This window comes from Aspergillus foveolatus, assembly GCF_047715535.1.
Source record: "Aspergillus foveolatus strain CBS 279.81 unplaced genomic scaffold BDW70scaffold_24, whole genome shotgun sequence".
Lineage (NCBI taxonomy): Eukaryota > Fungi > Ascomycota > Eurotiomycetes > Eurotiales > Aspergillaceae > Aspergillus > Aspergillus foveolatus.
Window position 1 is genome coordinate 38,256 of NW_027396088.1, and position 19,433 is coordinate 57,688.

General features: G+C 48.3%; 6 protein-coding genes across 6 annotated transcripts; 3 read left to right on the top strand and 3 right to left on the bottom strand.

Annotated features, from left to right (window-relative positions):
* Positions 1-23: 23 nt before the first annotated feature.
* BDW70DRAFT_150258 (putative choline transport protein) lies at positions 24-1,762 on the bottom strand (the record flags this gene model as incomplete). The annotated part of the gene is made up of 3 exons (XM_073739127.1): positions 24-847; positions 914-1,545; positions 1,635-1,762. 3 exons carry the CDS (start codon positions 1,760-1,762, stop codon positions 24-26), a joined length of 1,584 nt encoding a protein of 527 aa, XP_073595905.1.
* A 1,247-nt stretch (positions 1,763-3,009) lies between these two features.
* Positions 3,010-4,299, top strand: BDW70DRAFT_159966 (uncharacterized protein; the record flags this gene model as incomplete). The annotated part of the gene is made up of 4 exons (XM_073740765.1): positions 3,010-3,074; positions 3,150-3,193; positions 3,258-3,286; positions 3,337-4,299. 4 exons carry the CDS (start codon positions 3,010-3,012, stop codon positions 4,297-4,299), a joined length of 1,101 nt encoding a protein of 366 aa, XP_073595906.1.
* Positions 4,300-7,043: 2,744 nt separating this feature from the next.
* Positions 7,044-7,678, top strand: BDW70DRAFT_159967 (uncharacterized protein; the record flags this gene model as incomplete). The annotated part of the gene is made up of 3 exons (XM_073740766.1): positions 7,044-7,094; positions 7,176-7,300; positions 7,378-7,678. The coding sequence occupies 3 exons, from the start codon at positions 7,044-7,046 to the stop codon at positions 7,676-7,678; spliced, it is 477 nt and encodes a 158-aa protein (XP_073595907.1).
* A 1,461-nt stretch (positions 7,679-9,139) lies between these two features.
* Positions 9,140-10,672, bottom strand: BDW70DRAFT_51767 (polysaccharide lyase family 1 protein). The gene is made up of 4 exons (XM_073744178.1): positions 10,449-10,672; positions 10,254-10,397; positions 10,073-10,198; positions 9,140-10,017 (listed from the first exon to the last, which is right to left on the bottom strand). The coding sequence occupies exons 1-4, from the start codon at positions 10,640-10,642 to the stop codon at positions 9,348-9,350; spliced, it is 1,134 nt and encodes a 377-aa protein (XP_073595908.1). The 5' UTR covers positions 10,643-10,672; the 3' UTR covers positions 9,140-9,347.
* A 4,703-nt stretch (positions 10,673-15,375) lies between these two features.
* BDW70DRAFT_51768 (S-adenosyl-L-methionine-dependent methyltransferase) lies at positions 15,376-17,088 on the bottom strand. The gene is made up of 4 exons (XM_073744179.1): positions 16,662-17,088; positions 16,416-16,539; positions 15,845-16,329; positions 15,376-15,782 (listed from the first exon to the last, which is right to left on the bottom strand). The coding sequence occupies exons 1-4, from the start codon at positions 16,957-16,959 to the stop codon at positions 15,466-15,468; spliced, it is 1,224 nt and encodes a 407-aa protein (XP_073595909.1). The 5' UTR covers positions 16,960-17,088; the 3' UTR covers positions 15,376-15,465.
* Positions 17,089-17,444: 356 nt separating this feature from the next.
* On the top strand, positions 17,445-18,607 carry BDW70DRAFT_168161 (uncharacterized protein; the record flags this gene model as incomplete). Its single annotated transcript, XM_073742392.1, has 4 exons — positions 17,445-17,724; positions 18,056-18,231; positions 18,263-18,436; positions 18,547-18,607. The coding sequence occupies exons 1-4, from the start codon at positions 17,518-17,520 to the stop codon at positions 18,605-18,607; spliced, it is 618 nt and encodes a 205-aa protein (XP_073595910.1). The 5' UTR covers positions 17,445-17,517.
* Positions 18,608-19,433: the final 826 nt, after the last annotated feature.

Here is a 19,433-nt window from a genome sequence, read left to right on the forward strand (position 1 = left end):
GTTGGTACAATCTATACTATATCTTATTCCTTCGTCCCAACCCTCTCGCCCATGACCCCAACCTCCTCCGCAACCCTCAGCGTCTCTTCAAGAGCAATCTTTTCCGCAGCTTCCATACTATAAACCGGGCCCTGATACTCCCTCGCCCCCCTCACAGTCCACCAAGCGAGCACAATCGTCATTAAACCCACCGTGATGACACTGGTGTAATTCATATTCTGCACCGTCACGGGCAAGGTAAACGGAAAGCAGAAGAACACCACCGTCACGGCGATATACACCACCGCGAGCACATTCACAATGAATCCCCAGATTCCGGTCATGCGGAAGGGCCCAGAAATGATGCGGCCTCGACCGCTTAGCAGGTGGGGGAGGATCGCGCCGGCGTAGGAAAGCGTGCTGAGTACGATGAAGGAGCTGATTAATGCCTGGAAGGCCGTCGTGCTTCCTACGTAGATGCACCCAAGGCACGTCACCATGATTGTCATCGCGACGGTTGCGTTAACGGGTGCATCGAGGGTAGGATGGACCTTTGCAAGGAACGGCGCAAAGGGGGTAGCGTTGTCGCGTGCGAGTGACCACCACATGCGGCCGCCTGTCGTGAGGGTGCCGATTAAGGTTGGAAAAGTCGCGAGAAACATTAGTGCGACAAGGCCGACTGCGCCGGCCGTGGAACCTGTTGCTTGCAGGTAGATTTCGGCCGTGGGGAAGTTGAGTGCGCTGTTGAAGACGGCATCGATGTCATTTATGCCGTAAAAAAGAGCGATTAGGTAAATGAAGGCTGTGCTGAATGCTGTGAGGAGTTGGAGCATTATTCCTTGCGGGACTTTGCGTTCGGGCTGCGGCACTGGATTCCATCCTGTTAGCATGCTATCTCTATACCATCATGGAGTATGCGAAGGAAGAACATTACCCTCTTCAGAGAGGTGGCTAATACAGTCTGGCGTCCCAACAGCAAAAGCCGCATTGAGCATCCCACTCAGGAAACAGATGCCATCAGACCACCCTCCCGTTTCATTATAATAAGTCCTCCAGACCTGCTGGTTACTAGCCCACCGACCACGCGGCATAACAGCGAGAACCATAATCGTAACGAACAAGCCACCCATCGACAAAAGGAGCGCAATTCGATTCAACAGCGGGAGGAACCGGTTCCCGCAGCAGACAATCCCGCAGCACATCCAGAGTACAATCTGGAAGACGATAAACGGCTGCCAGCTGTGCCATTCTACATCGGGGTTGCGCAGCAGATACATGGCTACTGCCTCGTTGCCTAGAATCGAACTCATCGATGCTGCGCTGAGTAACCATGCACAGGCGTTCAGATAGCCTGTGAAGAAGCCCGCCGCGCGGCCGTGCCGGCCTGCGACGACAGAGGACCAATGGTAGACGCCGCCCGCCGAGGGGATGGCTGAGGCGAGCTCTGATAGCGAGGCTGAGATGAAGGCATAGAAGATGCTGACCACGATGAGGCCGTAGAGCACGGCCATTGGGCCGCCATTGTACAGTGCAGTGACGATTGTGCCTCCGGTCGCGGCCCATGAGCTGTGATGGACGACAATTAGATAGGTGACGTATTTCGTTTGCAGGGCGCAAGATAGAGAGAGCGGTAAAACCAAAAGAGAATAACTGACTTGGCAATGATAATCCCTAGACCCGTTAGGCTGAAGAGGCCAAATCCCCGTACCAGCTCTTGCTTGTGCCCTAGAGCTGCCTCCAGACGGACCTGGTCAATCTGGACGTGATCATTTACTGAGCTCATGATGAGTGTGCAATATACAGGTGACAAACGATATGATAGGGAAGGGAAGAGGGGGCGGGGAAAGAGCAGAGACTGTGAGAAAAAGAAATGAGAGGGCAAAGGCCTACCGCTTCCAGACTGTCCCAGTCGCTTAATTAATGATCTCTGTTAGACTGTTTTAGTGACTTCTTAGCCCCAACCCCGGCTACCCACCCCGTTGTTTTCGCCCTCACCTAGATGCACAATTAATTACTCCGGTACATCCTGGTAGGAATTTTAGTACAGCGGGACCAACTCCTTTGAAATTGTGAGGCCTTCAAAGCACCGCTTTCCTGCTTGAGCCTAGTTTTGAAGCTAGTAAGACCTCCAATACAGCCATCCCTGAGATTCATGGTGGTGAGCCATCGCTAAAATGGCCATCTCTAGGCCTAGCACCCCTCCAGAGGCACCTCTGGAAATCACTGAGATATATCAAAGCAGCCAGAGCTCTAGATAGCTAAGATATGATGATTATATTTGCATTTTGACCTTACAAGATGCTGGCTTTACCTATCAAGAGATCTCTTTCTAGCTTGGATTTTGCTATTTTCAACTCCAACATACATGCCAAAACAAGCAATTAACTCTTTAAAAGCCTCCTGGCCAGCATCTAAAGCTATCAGGAGAGGAAGTGGATCATGCCTATTATCAATAGTCATTTCCACCTGAATCAGCAGCAAGGTAACTATCTTTGTTTTGTACATAATAGAGCACCTGCTAGTAAAGATGCTATAGCAGAGCTTCATGAGTATAGTATCTGCCCTATTGGTTAGCCGGCTTTCTCCCCTTATCCGGGCCCTATGAAAACAATTTGGAACTGGATAAAAGACTGGATCCAAGGGAGATATCTGGATAATTACCAGGTATCATAGGATTGGTTGTACAAGACGTATAGGATGCAGTCCCTGCAGACTTTCCAGTAAACTTTATTAAACCTATGCAAGCCAGATGTCAAGCAGTAATTGAGGCAGAAGGTGGTCATACAAACTATCAGTAGAATATTAGTTTCAATACAGGCCACAGAATCCAAAGGAGTCAGATCCTTGCTGGTCCCACTGTACTAACATTCCCACCAGTTTGTACGGAAGTAGTCAAATATTTCTTTAGTTGACATTTTCCCCCCGATATCCTCCATTGCCAAGGTCTCGGCAGCAGCTGGCATCTCTTGAGGAACTGCTTCTCGGTTTCTCGTTCTTGAGCCGCGAGGTCGCACATCAGAAACACAGACCATGGGGGACGTCTCGCCCATTCCACACCAGCTCCTGGTTGAAGCAATGGTCTTTGGAGATTTGGAGTAGTGATTTTTGTTGGGAGAATGTAAGGTGTTCCATACAGACACTGGAGCTGAGACTAAGACTCGGCGCATTAGAACCGCACGATGCATATCGAATAGGGGCGTCCGGCACCTGCAAGGTGAGTGAGACGCATTGAGGTATGGTAAACTATAAGGCTGCCTGCTAACATGAGTTTTACATAGCTGATGACTATATCATGACCCTTACCTTTGTAGGCACACCCACCGATTTCGACGCGCCTGATGAACTAATCTTTCCCAGCTCGTCTATACGACTATGCTCGTCCTCATCCGCGTCTCGGCCGAATACGCCACAAACTTACTCCCACCCTCTGAGCAAGCCGCTATTTTCGCAAATCCCAAAAACGTAAGGGCCAGAATATACGGCAGCATGATCGTCATCGGGTCGGAACAATGCATGCTCATCTCAACTTGGGGGGTCAAGACCTGCTTGGTGACGATGTACTGGAAGCTCACGCATCTCCTGCCCTGGCACATCTTCGTTCAGATCCTGGCCGGGTACGTCGCGCTTGGCTTTGCAGTCATTGAAATCACCTACTTTGCCGTCTACTCCCGTCCGTTCTCGCAGTACTGGGCTGTTCCCGTCGAGAATGCCCAGTGCGCAACATATCAGCACTACTCCATCACCCAGGCAGTCTTCAACATATCAAGCGACGCCTTCATGTTGGCTATTCCGGTCCCGCTGCTCAAGGGCACGCAGATGCCAATCCGCAAGAAAATCCTTCTCATCAGCGTGCTCGGCCTAGGAGTGTTTGTCATGATCGCGGCCATCCTGAACAAGTACTTCAACTTTCAGTCGCCCGATACCACCATCTACCAGCTATGGTACATCCGCGAGGCCAGCACCGCCATCTACGTGGCGAACCTGATGTGCTGGTGGCCGCTGCTGCGCAAGGTCTTTGGTAGCGCGCTCTCGCACTACAACAGTCGCTACCAGTCCAATCGATACGGAGAGCAGCTGTCTGGTCAAGTCTCACACCCTCTGCCGTTTAGGAGCTCAGCTGCCGGAGCCAGTGCCACGCATTCGGTGGTGCAGAAAGATTCGAAGAGTAAGCGGTGGTGGAGCCAGAGGGCGGAGTCGAAGGCGTTGGCGACAACAGCCAGTCAAGAGGCCATCAACAACACCGAAGAGATGCCGCTGGAGATTTGGAGGAAGGTCGAGTACAATGTGGAACAAAATTCTGATTCCAAGCCAGTGCCATGAGTTATGACCTTTGATAGACAGCGGTGTGTATGATACAATGCATAGTTGACCACAATACGACTGCAGGACAGTGAATCTCGGTTTTTGCCAGTCGATCGACGCCATTCCATGAATATTGCTTACGTTGGCCCCATCACTAGCCTGTGGGCCCTGGCTATCTAAACTTCTGTGCCGCGTCCGCTTGGAACGTTTAGCGTGATCCTTCACCCTCCTTCTGCCCATGATGGATTTTAATTGCCTTGCATTGTTGCAGGTGCTTTTCCTGCAGAAGACTAACTGGCAAAGGAAGTCATGTCTGCAATCTCGATAGAAATGGTCCTCATTTTTCATCTCAAATCGCATAAGACGCTGGCTCAAGAAAGTATCAAGACTGACTACAGGCCTGAGCTGAGGCCTCCCCGGCCCGACCCGCGTCGGGGAACCACATGCAAAGGAGTAAAAACTTTGTACGATCATAACCCTGGAGTGCTCTGCCGGGTGGCCGAATATAGAATAGTGTCAATAAAATTTCCAATAGGAATACGGCGTCGGATACCCAGGGGCTTAAAACAATCGCCCACCGAGCCGTTGGCCTCCGGCCGAGCGAGTCGCGGGCTCAACGCTCGTGCAGTTTAGCCTGGTTTATCCTGGCTGCGTCTGACCCACGCTAAAATCTGAAATGGGCGTGCCTCGTTCTAGAATCCCGAGTGATCTCTCAATAAATTGAGTTCTTAGTGTTCACCTAAGTTCCGCCGAGAGACAAATGACAGGCGGCCTTTCGAGAACATGTCCCTGAATTGGAGTTCGATTATCCTGCATGCCTAGTCAGTGCGAGTTGTTTGAGTTAAAACTAGGATTATATTGAGTTATTTTACGATTGGAGGGTCGTCTGTCCCACCCTTTCAGTGCAAGCGACGAGCACCAGTCCTCAGCTTGGGAGAACCAAGAATGCCGCCGCACATCGTTCTTCGTCATTGTTCAATAATCACGGTATTAAGCGACTTCAGGTATCCTGTCGAGCAGCCCCAAATGTGCTTATGAAAGTTTGGCTAGAATACAGCTGAACAGCTGAAAGTTGAGGAAGCTGGGCGGTTAAACTTCCGAGGCCATGGACTCTGGTCGGGAAAAATCCAAGCGCATTCCTACTGCCCACTGCATGGACCCTGTTCTACAAAAGTACGTAGTGCACGAATCAACAACCGAGGCTGAGATTGCAGGACAATGGCTGGCTCGCCAACTGGCTCGACACTATCATGCCCGGGATCTAAAGGGTAGAGGGGGGAACTGGAATATCGAAGGTGGCAGTCGCAGATAACTCGTGAATCCTCTGAGCTAACTCTAAGTCGGCCATACCTCTTTAGGTTTAGGAATATCAAAAAAGGAATAGCTGACTTAGAGTTAGCGACTTGCCAGCATTTCCTTTCCACTTCCATACATTTCATTACAAACAAGATATTCCTATATGTAACTAGTTACAAACTAGTCGAGAAAATTTATCTTATAACTCTTCCAAATATTATTTTCACCGGGAATCTGCTGTTATGAACTAGTCAGTGACTAGTCTAAAACTATTTTTACTCTAAAGATTGCAATTAAACTAGAGGAAAGATTTTACCGACAAGTGGTATTATATTTTAGCTTAACTCTCAAGTCTGCCTTACTACTTTGGGCTAGCAGATTCCAAAGAGGAATAGCCGACTTAGAGTTATCTCTCGACATTTACCACGTTACATGTGGTCTCATATGGAAGCCAAAATGTGACTGGCGTCCTGCCAGGACGAGCCCGATCTCACCGAGGTAGCTGTGCCAGATCATTGTCAGCGGCCATTTCTTTGAGACTCAACAACTCTGGTTCCTCATTCTATCTCGTTCGTCCATTCAAAAAAAAGGTTACGACTTCTAATAGACAAATACCATTCAGACCAATTCTTCTTCCGTTGCTCGCAGAACTTCTTTCTCAGTTGGATGTTCGGGTGTATTAAATCTCTACCCAGCGATAGGTAGATAGTGGGTGGATAGCAACGTCCAGAGTACAGCCCGAGTACAGTAAGATTCAATGTCCCTCATATAACCATTACTACATTAAGGAGAACCGAGTAACAAGTGTTATCATGAATCACTTTATCAACTGCAAATAGTCTATATAACAATCAGGCGTGCCAGCAGTCTTGACTTTGATGGTAAGTTCGATTCCGTATCTTATACAATTGATCATTCACCATCCACATCTGGTCAGTGTTCCTAAGATATATACTCCCGAGCCCACTCGCCTTCCATCCCATCCCGAGCTTTGCAAAGACCGAAACCGAAAAAAAAAAAAAAAAAAAAAGAGCGAAAGCTTCAAAAACCAAACTAGAATCCACCACCCAGTCCATAACAGCCCATGGTGAATTCGGCATTGTCCCTTCAGCTCACCGAGACCCATGGCCACCGGGCTAATCAGAGAAGGAAGCGAGGTTCGTGCCGAGCTCAGCATTCTGCCCTGCCATCCCCGTTGCAGGCCTTGACGTCACAAATACATTGCAGGCGGACCCGTGCATAACTAACTGCGCTGCAGAACGTGAACATTGCACATTTGCTGCTATATAGCTTTGTCTTGTCCAGTTGTCGTGCATTGAACATGGAGTATCAGACATGACCACACCGATATAGATCGCAAATATAGCCTTGCAAGAAAGACTGTTTTGACCGTAAGTGAGCCGCGCTCTGGGCATCAGATGTTAAGGCTATCGTAATTAGCTGACGGAGCTCAGATTGGAGCATTTATGAGTATTGGCGAGGCAATTGTCCAGAAGGTCGCAGGGGAGCGAGCGGACGTTGCGCTCTTCGCGCGGCCAAAGATATGCTGAGCAGTTACCGCCCGTAAGGCCGTGGTGATGCTGACATCATTCCATTAGGACAGATTGCAAGCAATCAAGGCTGATATACGGAAGAACCATTTGAGCTCAAAGGTGCTATTCAAGGCTATTGAGCTGCAGAGCTATGAAGACGTCGAGAAGGTTGTCAATGAGACCGACAAGGAGTTCGGAGCTAGTGATATCTTGGTCAACAATGTCCGTGAATCCTTTGGCTGACTTGAAGGTAGTGCTGACTGCATAGGCTGATGCTCGCACTCGGAGCTCCCGCTGCATTTCCCAACCTCAAAATCTCCGACATTGTGATCGTGAACAGCACAAACGTCAATCAGCTCATGTTCGCGACATATGCCGTTCACAATTCTGCGATGCCGAGTCGAAAAGAGGGTACAATTCTCAACGTCACATCTGCTACAGTCCTTGACTCGCCTTCGTTCCCGGTGAAGCTGTATATCACTCAAACAAAGCTGCTCAGTAATGATTTACGAACACTCCGCCTAACGAGCTCAGCGGGAAGAAGTTTGAGTCCTTGCGCTGCGTCCTAGAATCGTGGCGACAAATCTCCATTCCTTTCGTGTAGGGCACGATAAGGAGATGTATGACAGTTTCATGGAAGGGGTCATGTGAGTGTCCTCGTCGTTCGTTCTTCTGGTATTCATGGAGGCACGTGCTGAAACAATCTCGATAAACAGATCTCTTCAGACTATATTGCTGGTGCCGCTATATATATGCTCAGCCAGCCGCCAAACATTTCCGTCATGGCCCTGGACGTGGTTCCTTCGGGGAGGTTGCCGTACTGACGTGATCAGCTGAAGCTAATCCCAAATAGCACAGAGGTCGCTTAACGTTATGAATAGAGGCACTTCGTCTGAAGTCAACTGTACTGGTTCGGTTTGAAAAAAAAAGGGTTTGATGTAGTCTCCGACATCTGCCTAGAACCCACTTCTCCGCCAGGGCCTACCGAATTTGGTATAGATGTATGGTTTCAGGAGTAACTGAAGAAATGAATACTCGGGATAAGCAAGGACTATGCTCTCCCTGAAGACAGACAGAGGCAAGATTCGGCGACGATGACAGTGCTTGCGCGTGATCGTTGCTGCCATCTTCCCTCACCACGGGGTTCTAACACCCTGAGGGCGTCTCATCGGGCGAGATAACTTGAAACACGGCAACATCTACGTCACAATGCGAAAGATAACATTAATATGGCGACGAGTCTGATCTGATGCCATTAGAGCCAGTATGAATATAAGTATTCCACGTACCGTGGTCCAAAATCTCCAACTCAAGGATTGCACTATCTCCGTCGCATATATCCCAGCCAGAAAAGGAACGCTTTACGGGACCAGATAGTTATTATCTCCTGGACAAGGATAATCTACAAAAGGGTGCGAGAAGTATCAGATGCCAGAGGACACATGCATGCGTACACCCCAGGCCAAGCAGCTGGAAAATCTTAGAAGCATGGCAAGGGTACCATTGAAATCTACAACGCAGCCTTGATAACTTATCCGCCTATAGTCCTCGCCTCAAACAATAGAGATGGATCTCAAAGTAAAGTATTTAAGTGCGAAGTCATCATTTCGTCACAGGGTATACAACTCCGGGAAACACGGAAACGACCAAGTTGCCCACTTATCACACTCTCTACCCCTGATAGACAAATCATGTTGTATCTGACGTCCCAATCGTTAAAAGCACAGACTTCGCATTCCTGAGGGACTGATCTACACCAAACGTCTTTCGAGTTCCCGTATGCATGGCCCCGCATTGGCCGTGATGACAATATATCAAGAGATGTGAGGTTGGCCTCGGTCGTTTTGTCCAATTTCTGTCTTAGACCCCAGCTTCGATGACATGCATGAATACCCAGATACACAGCATTAGGCAAAGAATTGACTGTGCAGGAACGATTTAAGCGATGACAGGATAAAGGTTTATTTCGGAGAACGATTTCCATGAAATGAGAACCATCAGCCGTCTGCAATCATCCTAGGTAGATTCCCTGAAAAGGTAGTTGAGTCTATATTGTCTATATGCGTATAAATTACATCCGAAAGTAAGGTAGGCACGGCCCATTTGACTAATGAAAGGAACAAATATCGAGGTGCTCTTCAACGAGCCGAGGCGCTCTTCAACGAGCCAAGCTGCATCAGCTCAGCGGACCATCCACCTCTTCTCTTCACCCCTTCAATCATGCAATCAGCGACTTACTTAGAGCTTGCCCTGACCGGCATTGTTAGGCACGCTCTGCGCAGCACTGTAAGCATCCGCAGAAGCCACATTCTTGCCCTTGAAGTTGACGAGGAATCCCTCATCCGCCTGGTTGAAGGTACCCGAGCTGCCAAACGCATTGAGCTGGCACGTGTGTCCGAGATAGGACGAGCAGACCTTGTTCGTATTGGTATCGGGCGAGGTGAACAAGTTGCCAGCCAAGCTGCTGGTCTCAACAGGGGCATTGATGTTCTGGAAGATATTGCCCTCAGCGAGAACAGAGGCACCAGCAGCAATCTCAAAGGCGTGACCGGTCGAGTCATACCAGTAGTTGTTGACGGCGTGAAGCAACGTGTTGCCCCCGACCTTCGGGCTGCGTCCGCTGAAGTGGTGGATGTAGTTACCCTGCAGCGTGACCATGTCGTTGCTGCCGTCCAGGTACAGGCCCCAGTAGTGGTATCCGTCGCAGGTCGCGGAGTAGTCAGACACGCCATTGAAGTAGTTGTTCGAAATGGTCACCCGGTTGCAGGCGTTAGTGCCGAGCACGATGTGCTGGCGCGCGATGCGCGCAGTTGTAACGTGGTCAATCCAGACCATGTCAACGTCGTTCAGGGTAATGGCGTCGCCACCCCAGACGTACTGAGGGTTGATGTCGGTGATGGCAATATTCCTGGGGCGGTTAGAACAGGGACAATATAACGGGACTGGCCGTATAGGGGGCTTACTGGACGATGACATTCTTGGCGCCGTTGACGATGCGGATACCCTTACCCTTGATGACACCGGCGGTGCCCTGGCCAATCAAACTCTTGTTAGACTTTACGGTAATGCCCAGCATACCGGCGGTGTCGCTGCACGTCTGTTAGCAAGGGCTGTAGCATCGAATGCCCGGAGACCTGAACGTACTAGGTGATTGTAGTCTGGGGAGCGTTGGGCTGGTAGTTGTCACACCAGCCGTCTTTGTTGATGGCGAGCTGGCAGCCAGAGGCTGTGCCCCAGGGCGAACATCCCTTGGCAGTGGTAGTGCCCTCGGTGCCGCGGAAATCGAAGCTATACTACTCGTTAGTCTCACTTGCCCTTCACGTTGCTTCGTGGACGTACGTCTTGGTCAAAACAATAACGCGGGCCTCGTCGTCGCCGAGGTAGGAGACAAGCTCATCATTGGTCGTGGGGTAGACGGGAGTCGCACTTCCACCGCCAGTCACACCCTTGGCGAACCCTGCGGCAGCACCCTGGACACTAGTAGCGGCTGCCGTGGCTGCCGCGGCCAGCAAAGCAAACGCCGAAAGCCTCATTGTAATTAGAGTCGACGGTGTTGAGAGATAGTGAAGAGGATGATGATGAGGATGATCTTTTCCATTGCAGGGGTGGCAGCTATCTTTTATAGACGAACCTCACGCCATACAAGTTCATAGAATGGTTGAATAGCCGAGGATTTCCCTATGGCGGATACCACAGATGCTTGGTTTAGATTAAGTGCGTAACCAGTTTAGGTTTAGCTGTATCACCCTTAATCACAACCGGAGATTGAAGGTCTCACTGGGCTGAAGAATGTCCCACCTGCTCTTTGGTTCGGCGAGTCAAGGTCAGCCAGGTGAGTCGCTTTTCAGCATGACTAGCATCCAATTGGAAAATACTAAGAATGTTCTTAGCACAGCGAACCGGGATATGAAGAGACTGTCCGGCTTTTAGCTCAATGGAAAGATTAATATAGGTAACACCAGGAAATATAACGAAAGATTAGGGCATAGGGACGTAGCCCAGACAACAACTAATAATTTAACATCCACTGCCTTCTTCTGGACATGCTAGTTTTAAGAGCATACAAACAATTGTTGGCTTGGATGCCAAATCCTTGATCCAGAGTGCACTCCCACCGTTCATCTCCACCGGAATCAACAGACTTTAGAGATGGTAGATGATAAATACACAAGCTTAACAAAACAAATAATAGTAGCCATCCAGAACGCAGAAAATGAGTGTACATGTCTGATGGTCTAGCTCATTGCTGGATATTATCCAGCCGAAATTTCTCTGAAAGGCGCAATTCCTAGCCGAGCACTTGCAAGTCTTATAAGGGTTTTGCTTAGTGCCAGTTCCCCACCAGTATCCACACTTGTTTGAACCAGTTTTGGGTCTTCAATTCTCTATTGCCGTTGCATCGGTCGCAGAGTTTGTACGTTCCTTTGGTTTTGCAGCATTCCAGACACTGCCGGCATCTTTATTGGAATGGGGTCCTAGAGGGAAACAGTGCCTGCTACGAGGTATTTTGGCAACCCTTTTCTCAAGCAGCTGACCGCTGACTCTAGTTCGATGATAAAAATCGAAGCGGTGAAGAAAGGGGCTGGCTTAGCTAAGTCATTATCTAGGTCGTCCTAATATATATGTGTACTACCAAAAGCCTTGATAATTAAATGATAAAATGGGGCCCTTAAATATTATCTTATTACTAAAGCTTGGAAGCTCTTAAGTTCCCGATGGGGGGTTAAGAAGGAAAATTTTCATTTCTAATAATCTTTTAGATAGCTGCACCTTAAGTTATCAACAGCGGTTTAACTGGTAGCTGTATATAAACTCAAACAGGCGTGCTGACAGAGCGTGTAAAGAGACATCTGAGCCCTTCCTCCTTCCGGCCTGATAATGGTATATATGTAAGGGCAATCCTTCGGCCCTACATGTAGACTTTGCTGATAGTTCAGCGGCTTATGCCCTTGGATGTCTTCATAGTTGCACTGTGACAGGCTTAGATAAAAGTGGGAGCCTCAGGCAAGTGATCAGGGTTTCAGGTAAGCAATCAAAATAATCAACAACTAGGCACTCTATCTAGGAGAATTGATTCAGTGCAACCACTAGATTCAGTCAATTTTTCTAAATAAACTTCATGACCTTGTTACTGAGTTATATCCATGCGTCTTCGCGGGTATATCTAAGACCATGAAAGATACGCGGTCTGGGAGATTCCCCAGGTGTAGTCTTTTTCACCGTTGACTTTACATGGCACTAAGATCCTCACCTAATTAATAGACTAATCTATCCCGACGAAGTAGAATGGATCCTAACAATAACATGACAGCTATCTGAATCATGGCTGCTGTAGCAAGGTTAACACCCGAGCGACAAATTCGAAGCCGGTTTTCTGCAGTCTTGCGGCTAGCACCGCAGTCTAGGCATATTAGCCTCTATGTTCTATCATTTCCTTATATAAGACTAGAACATGATCAAGTCTAGAGACTAGGTAGGTGATTATATCTCTCCTATCAGCTATAGTATTAATAAAGGAGTATTTATTAGCAATTTCGATGCTCGCTCGCCTTAATCTGACCCCTACGTCTGCGATATTATTTGCGGAGAATAGAGGCAACCTCTTGGTGGTTCAGAGGCTCTGCGACATCAAGCGCAGTCTGCCCGCTGCGATTCCTCAACGTGACGTCCGCCCCCCAGGATCACAACAGCCACACAGCGGCAGGTTTGTTCCGCTTCGCTGCCATATGCATTGGTGTTGTCCCGCTGGGATCCTGTGCGTTGATGTATGTTCCTTGGGTCATGAGAGCTTTCATCTGAAGCACTAATCGAAGTGGTATAGATAGATAGAGCTAACCATCAAGACCCTCATTACATTCTCCTTGATTGCTATATATTTCTTGTTTGCGGAAGCACCACATCCGATCGAGGATTATCTTGCCGAGTCAGATTTCCCGCAACAGGTATGTTAGGCGCCAAAAAGCGAACCTGGCAGGATCTCCATAAGACTTAGCGAATATTTCAAGCTTCACAGTGATTCACCTGGCACAGCTTGCAGTGTGGTACTAGGAGAACTACCTTGAATACTCAAATCTAACTGTCATTATTCCTGCGACGACATTCGTACCACTGTAAGTTCTTGTGATCGGATACATGACGCCGACTCGCAGATGGCTATTGAGAGACTTGAGAGTGCGGGCCCGAACTGTTCCAGATCTCGCCTCTCCCCCTGGAGCTATGGAGGAGCAACCAAATGAACGGCAGGTTTGGGAATGCTTCTAAGAACTCTTGGACCGGTCATGTGCTGCATATGATTATCCACAATATGAACCAGCAGAGAAAATCTAGCAGGTGTACGTAATCCGAACTCCATTGCGCATGCTTTCAAGGAAGACATACCCTGCACTTCAGCCGGAATAGGAGATGCAGCGCCGCAGCCTGGGCTATCCACTGAAACAGGAACTAGTAGAAGGCCTCATCAAGGCTGCATATGATGACGAAATAAACACTGGATTTTCTGCATGGGGCGAAGAGCTGAGGTCATGTGTGCCTCTGATGATAGGGTACCTGGAGTTTGACGTTGATCTCCTCGATCGGTGTGAAACAAGGAGCAGACTCTAGTGGCCACTTCGGTGGTCAAAGCCATGAGGCCAATCTTTGTCCCATTGATGGACGTATTTTTAGACGTCCCGAAATAGCAAAAGAGATGTCAATGAATAGGAAGGGTAATCATGCTGATAACGGCCTAAATCGAGTTACGACTCAGTGGTTTGCTCCTGACAGGAAAGGATTCCAGTTAAGCAATTCATCCTATGTACTATCTAGCACACATAGCCAGACTGCATTAACCAAGCTCCAGTCAAATTTCATACATGTCCATTCGGCAATCCTAGGTGGCATGTAGCGTGCCACTCTCTCCGATTTCAAGATCATCGCGCCGGACACAATGCCCGAGCTGAAACAGGCAAAGGAAATCGTCCATTTTATTTATATGGACTTTCTAGCACGTCACGCGGCAGGTTTGCTTAATTCTTTCTCTTTTAGCTCTAGCGGAACAAGCTAACTTGTTACTAGAATTCACCAGACAAGCTGAGATGCTTGTCCGCCATTTGGGCACACAGCATGTGGCAGATCTAGAGAACTCGTTGCCTGTTGCAGTTTCAGAGCAAACTAGGTATACTTTCCTCGCGAGGGGTCTCTTGTCGGAATTTGGGCAGTTACGTGCAGCGTGCGAGCGGGTTGTCGATGCATATGCGTTAGGAAAAGTAACAGGTCATTTGCTGCAGTCCGTTATGAGTTCTATCAGAACCTAGAGAATTCTGTGTACAGTCATTGATATGCTATATTTTTTTCAATCAATTGTCCAGAATTTCCTGCATGCGATTCAGGCTCTATATGCTGGACTCTAGGTATGTTTACTGGTCCCGTAGTTTCGATCCAGGCGAACAGATTATGACCGAGCGGTAGTGTTCATCAAAAGGTAAATGGCAAACATTCAGGCATGTAGCCTGTATACGGACCTCATCTTGTAGCTCTTTCGTGGGTTGATGGGCTGCCGGCTGCCAACTACATCTCAATTTACACACTCTCCACCAGCAGAGCTCTCAGCCCCCACCATGACGGGGCTAGTCTTACTTTCAGCACCTCCCCAGATTAACCTCTTGATGGCAATACATCACGAGGGAGCGACTTTATTTGGCGGGTCCGGTGAAGCTTGCTAAAGCTACTGTACCCTCCAGCAGACCTGTCCAAGGAAACCCGTTTGAGCGTACCAAGCCTCAAGTATGGATGAGTTCTCGCACGATTACAGCTTACAGTGGTTTTCAATATTATTATGCTCACCTGAGATTGCGAACAGATACTTAATATTAGGTATACATACAGTAGCCGGTCAATATATCATGAATCCTGTTCCAAATAAAAGAAGAATAAAATATGTAGTGTAATTGAATATACTATTTCGTAAAAAATGTTTCTTGGGCTGTTTCCGCTTATGTGGCATTGGATCATGAGCCTGAGGCACTTGACCTGTGTACTCTTTAACTATTGTCTTACGTTGGTTAACTTGCTGAAAAATAGGTTGACGTGTTAAAGAAGCAATATCTGGCGATATGAGTCGTTGGAGCTGCATTTGTACATGGAGAAGCTATCCATCATACACAGTACGTTCAACGTCCCCATTATTCTGAGGCCGTCATAAACAGGGCCATAATGAGGCAGTCGTTCCAATGCAAGGCAGGGCATACCCGGCCTAAGCTTGCTTCCAGATTATAGCTCAAATGTGCTAACTGAGTCATGGTCTTGGGTACAGAGTTCAGCGTATGATAATTAACCCAAGCCACTGCCCACATCTTGGTCTCTATCACCAAAGATATTTCTACTTCCTAACGACAATAACCCCTTCCCCAGCTCCCCCAGCAGGCGACTGGTAAAAGCGCACATCGGTCAACCCTACACTTGCCAATAGCTCCATCCACTGCCTCTCTGTTCTCTCCGCCGCCCCAACTTGAAGCATCACCATTACGCTAATGCCAGCAGCCAGGAAATCACAGCCCTCGTCGGGGATAATCGTCTCGTTTAATATGAGTACCGAGTAGCCTGGTTCCATGGCTGCAGCGATATTGGACAAGATTTGGCGGGCCTGCGAGTCGGACCAGTCATGTAGGACCCAGTGGAGGTAGTAAGTTTTTGCTCCTTTCAAGATATTAGACGCGTTCTGCAGTAAGGGAAGGAGAGATAGAAAGTTTAGGCCGTACCTTTGACAGGTTGGGCCGTGAAAAAATCATACGCCATGAGTTCTGCCTTCTCCGGGACGTTGGTAACAGTGTCAAGTACATGCGGTAGATCCTGGAGTATCCGGCGGCCGGGTGTACTAGGGAACTTATGGTTGAATGCATGCAGGCTGTGCCCTTCCCCGCCGCCGATGTCGACAATTAAGATTTCAGCATTGGCATCGTCTCTGCTATCACCGGATCGCAGGCTGTGGCCCCGGAACTCGTTAAGAATAACGCCCTCTACATCAAACCAATCTACCCAATTCGGTGACGCCTGCTGCTTCACCGTCATCCAAGCCTGGAAGTCCGTCGCTAATGCTGGATTCTCTGCTAACCAGGCAAAGTAGTCAAGGGACGTATTCTTGGCAAGCTGGAAAGGCGTGTCTGTTGTGGAAGACGGGAAAGCGTGCTTGTTCTGGCGGAAGTATTTCGGTGCGTAGGTTGTGCAGTAGTTGCCGATATCGAAACTGTTTTGCAGTACCTGTCAGTTTATATAGAACCTAGATGAGTGGAATTACAAGAGTAAGTTGCGGAAGGTTGAATGAGAGCGCACCATGCCCGTGTCATAGCAGTGAATGGGGGCGCTGCCATTGTTTTAGTCAACTGCGAGGGTTTGTAGGTCTGTACACCGGCTTCAAGGATGTACCCTTTTGTAGCAAGTAGCCGTAGGATCTGTTCTATTCACTCATTGTTATCAAGTTGCACAGACCGCATAGAGAGGCTAATAGCCGCGTTCGACTGCATAGGCTGAGGTAACCCGCTTCTCCAGGACCAGCCCTATGAACCCGGGGCAACATACCGACAATAATGAAACTCGCACCAGACTTCTCAGCAATGTTCTGTGTAGTCACTCCCTCGCCCTTATCTTCGCAAACGGTTTGAAAAATGTCGAGGTCGACACCGATGCGGAGAGCCATGAGGAGAGGTGGGTTGAGGACTACATCCTGGATGACGATTTCTGGGGGGGGAGTGAGGGCGTTTAGGAGATCTCTTGCGGCTTTCACGGCTTTTGCTCGCGACTCGGCATTGAGGGATTCCGGATCTGATTGTATTTTCTGTGTTAGAGCTGCGATTTGGTTCTCTATTGAGTGCGACATTTTCTTGCTATAGTCGTCAACGACCCAATTCGAATGGAACACCTATATCAAGCAACACCCAGCTAAATAGGAAGGCAAAGGGAAGAAAGTCGGAAAATCCGAGATCTGGAGTCAACGGAATAATAGGCTACGTCAATTAATTAGATAAGAAGAGGGGTGAGTTCGTCAGAAGAAATCCGGCTAATTTTCTTAGTTCAGTATTAATAAAACCAACGATAACATATGTCCAACGCACTAACGGCACTAATCTGACCCGGGGGCCAATCCCTGATCTGACAAGCAGCCAAAGCCAGCACTATCAGCATGATCCATGTCTATTCTCCTGTCTAGCTTCACAAGTGTGCAAAATCTTTACGCCATGAACCCGGAATAGAGCATGGAGTGAGATTAAAGGAATATAACGGTATTCGAGTACGTAAGATGTGAATGACCGAGCCATCCCTTATAGGCTTTGATGTGAGCTTTCATCCCTGTCCTTAGAATCACTTCTATCCCACTTCATTGGGACCAAGCGCAGGTGGGGTACATCGCGCACACCCTAAGAGCAACGACTCAAAGATGAGTAGTTTATCTGGGAATACGGACACTGTGGACGCCTCGTACTGCGGCGACAGTCTCCTTGGCGTCTCGATTGCCATTGCGGCTGTCCAGATAATTGTGGTTCCTGTCCGGTTTTCTACGCGGTACATTCAACGCATCAAATGCACTCTTGATGACTATTTCATACTTCCTGCGTTGGTCGGTCATTGCCCCTCTGGTACAGCTGTGGGTCGTGCTAATAAGAAATGGGCCTCCGCAGATCGCAAGCCTTGGGCAATCAGGGCTGTATATTGTTTGTATGTACCTTGTCACATATGGGTCCTGCCGGGATTAAATGCGATTGGGGTTGAACGACCATGACTAACCATGCACATTATCAAAGTATAGTGCTCAAGGTCGCCGGGCTGGGATACACTACGAATATGTCCAACAAACGCCTGAGAAACTAGTTGCGCTGCAAAAAGTCTCTTCCCTTACTATCTTTCCTGCCTCCCTCTCGCCGGAACTCATTGGCACCAGAAACACAGCTAACAGAGAGATACCTTTCTACATATAGGGTCTCTTCGCTATTCAGGTCCTGGACTTCCCGTTCACAGTAACCCCGGCAAAGCTGTCGATTCTGCTCTTTTACCTCCGCATCTTCCAAACCCGCACTTTCCGGATCTTATCCTATACCACCGAATTCCTAGTATTAGGTCATGGAATTGGCGTCTTCTTCGCCTCAATCTTTCAGTTTTCGCCTATGCAATACACCTGGGACAAGGAAATCCCCGGTGGTTCATGTTTCCCAACGGCAGGCGTTTTATCGTTACGTATCGCCACCGAATATCTTCACGGACTTGATAATCTTGGTTATGCCAATGCCAGTTGTTTGGGGGTTTCAGACGAGGATAACACAGAAGTTGGCAATAACAGGGGTCTTCCTTTTGGGGGGATTGTATGTTCTATCCCTTGGTCCTCGTTGTGCTTTGCTCTTGATACCATGATGGATGCGGCATATATTTGGTAGATGACTGGACGAGGCTGAAGACTGATCATATAAAATAGGGGACTGGTAACAAGTATCCTACGCATAGTGATCTTTCTTTCAGGAGAGTGCGCTCACTGATCAGATCTGTACGCCCAGGCGACTCTCTTCCGTGGACTGTGCTAACAAAGGCTAGGGAAATCAGTTAATCTCGGCATCTGGACCGTGCTTCAAGGAGGAATTATTATCATCGCTGCCTGACTTTCGCCGATATGGCCGTTAACCGTACAATTTCTCCCTACCAAGGTGATTATAAAGTACCGCAAGACGGCAGCGGATGCTCAAGGTAGATTGTACACAGGTACAAGCCAATCAAAGTCAAAGCCGAGGGGGAGGGAACGTGGGAGGTTCTCTCGGCTTGCGGAGGGAGCAATTGGGGTGAGGCAGGGTTTTCGGACAAAGGATGACGGAGAAGAATTTACGCACAGTCAAGCAAGGGTTATGCTAGATGGGGGTGGAAGGGCGGGCGAAAAGTCCGAAGAAGAGGATTTCTCACTCTAATAGTAAACTCGAGGATATATGTCGCTATGTTATACAGAAAATACTCAGACGACAATTGTGGCGTAAGGCAGGACTGCTGCACAAATACCTAGGTAATAGACCTCTTAACGTAATACCGTAAAATGTAAGGGTACGTGTCAGGCAGCATACTCCCAACCGGACCAAAAAATTAAATTTGATCAGGGCCTACGGCCTGATCTCCTGGGTCGTACCTGTATAGCTAGCTTGCCTGTTATATTTACCATGACAAGGCATACGGTTTTAGGAAGGATTTTTTTTATAATATATTACACAAATATATCTTAATTTAGGGTAGTAGTTAGAAGCAACATAATGTGACATAATGTCTAGAAGGGAAGAAGATAAATAGCAAGCCACTCAAGCTATTTATACTCCTAGTACCAAT

Excerpts from the sequence above, each read along its gene's own strand:
- BDW70DRAFT_51767 (XM_073744178.1), bottom strand. The coding sequence starts at position 10,642 with ATGAGGCTTTCGGCGTTTGCTTTGCTGGCCGCGGCAGCCACGGCAGCC. Across the intron at positions 10,398-10,448 it reads GTTATTGTTTTGACCAAGAC|CTTCGATTTCCGCGGCACCG; the intron begins GTACGTCCACGA and ends CGAGTAGTATAG. Across the intron at positions 10,199-10,253 it reads CCCCAGACTACAATCACCTA|CGACACCGCCGGTATGCTGG; the intron begins GTACGTTCAGGT and ends ACAGACGTGCAG.
- BDW70DRAFT_51768 (XM_073744179.1), bottom strand. The coding sequence starts at position 16,959 with ATGTCGCACTCAATAGAGAACCAAATCGCAGCTCTAACACAGAAAATA. Across the intron at positions 16,330-16,415 it reads ACTGCTATGACACGGGCATG|TTTCGATATCGGCAACTACT; the intron begins GTGCGCTCTCAT and ends ACTGCAAAACAG. Across the intron at positions 15,783-15,844 it reads CACGGCCCAACCTGTCAAAG|GAGCAAAAACTTACTACCTC; the intron begins GTACGGCCTAAA and ends ATATCTTGAAAG.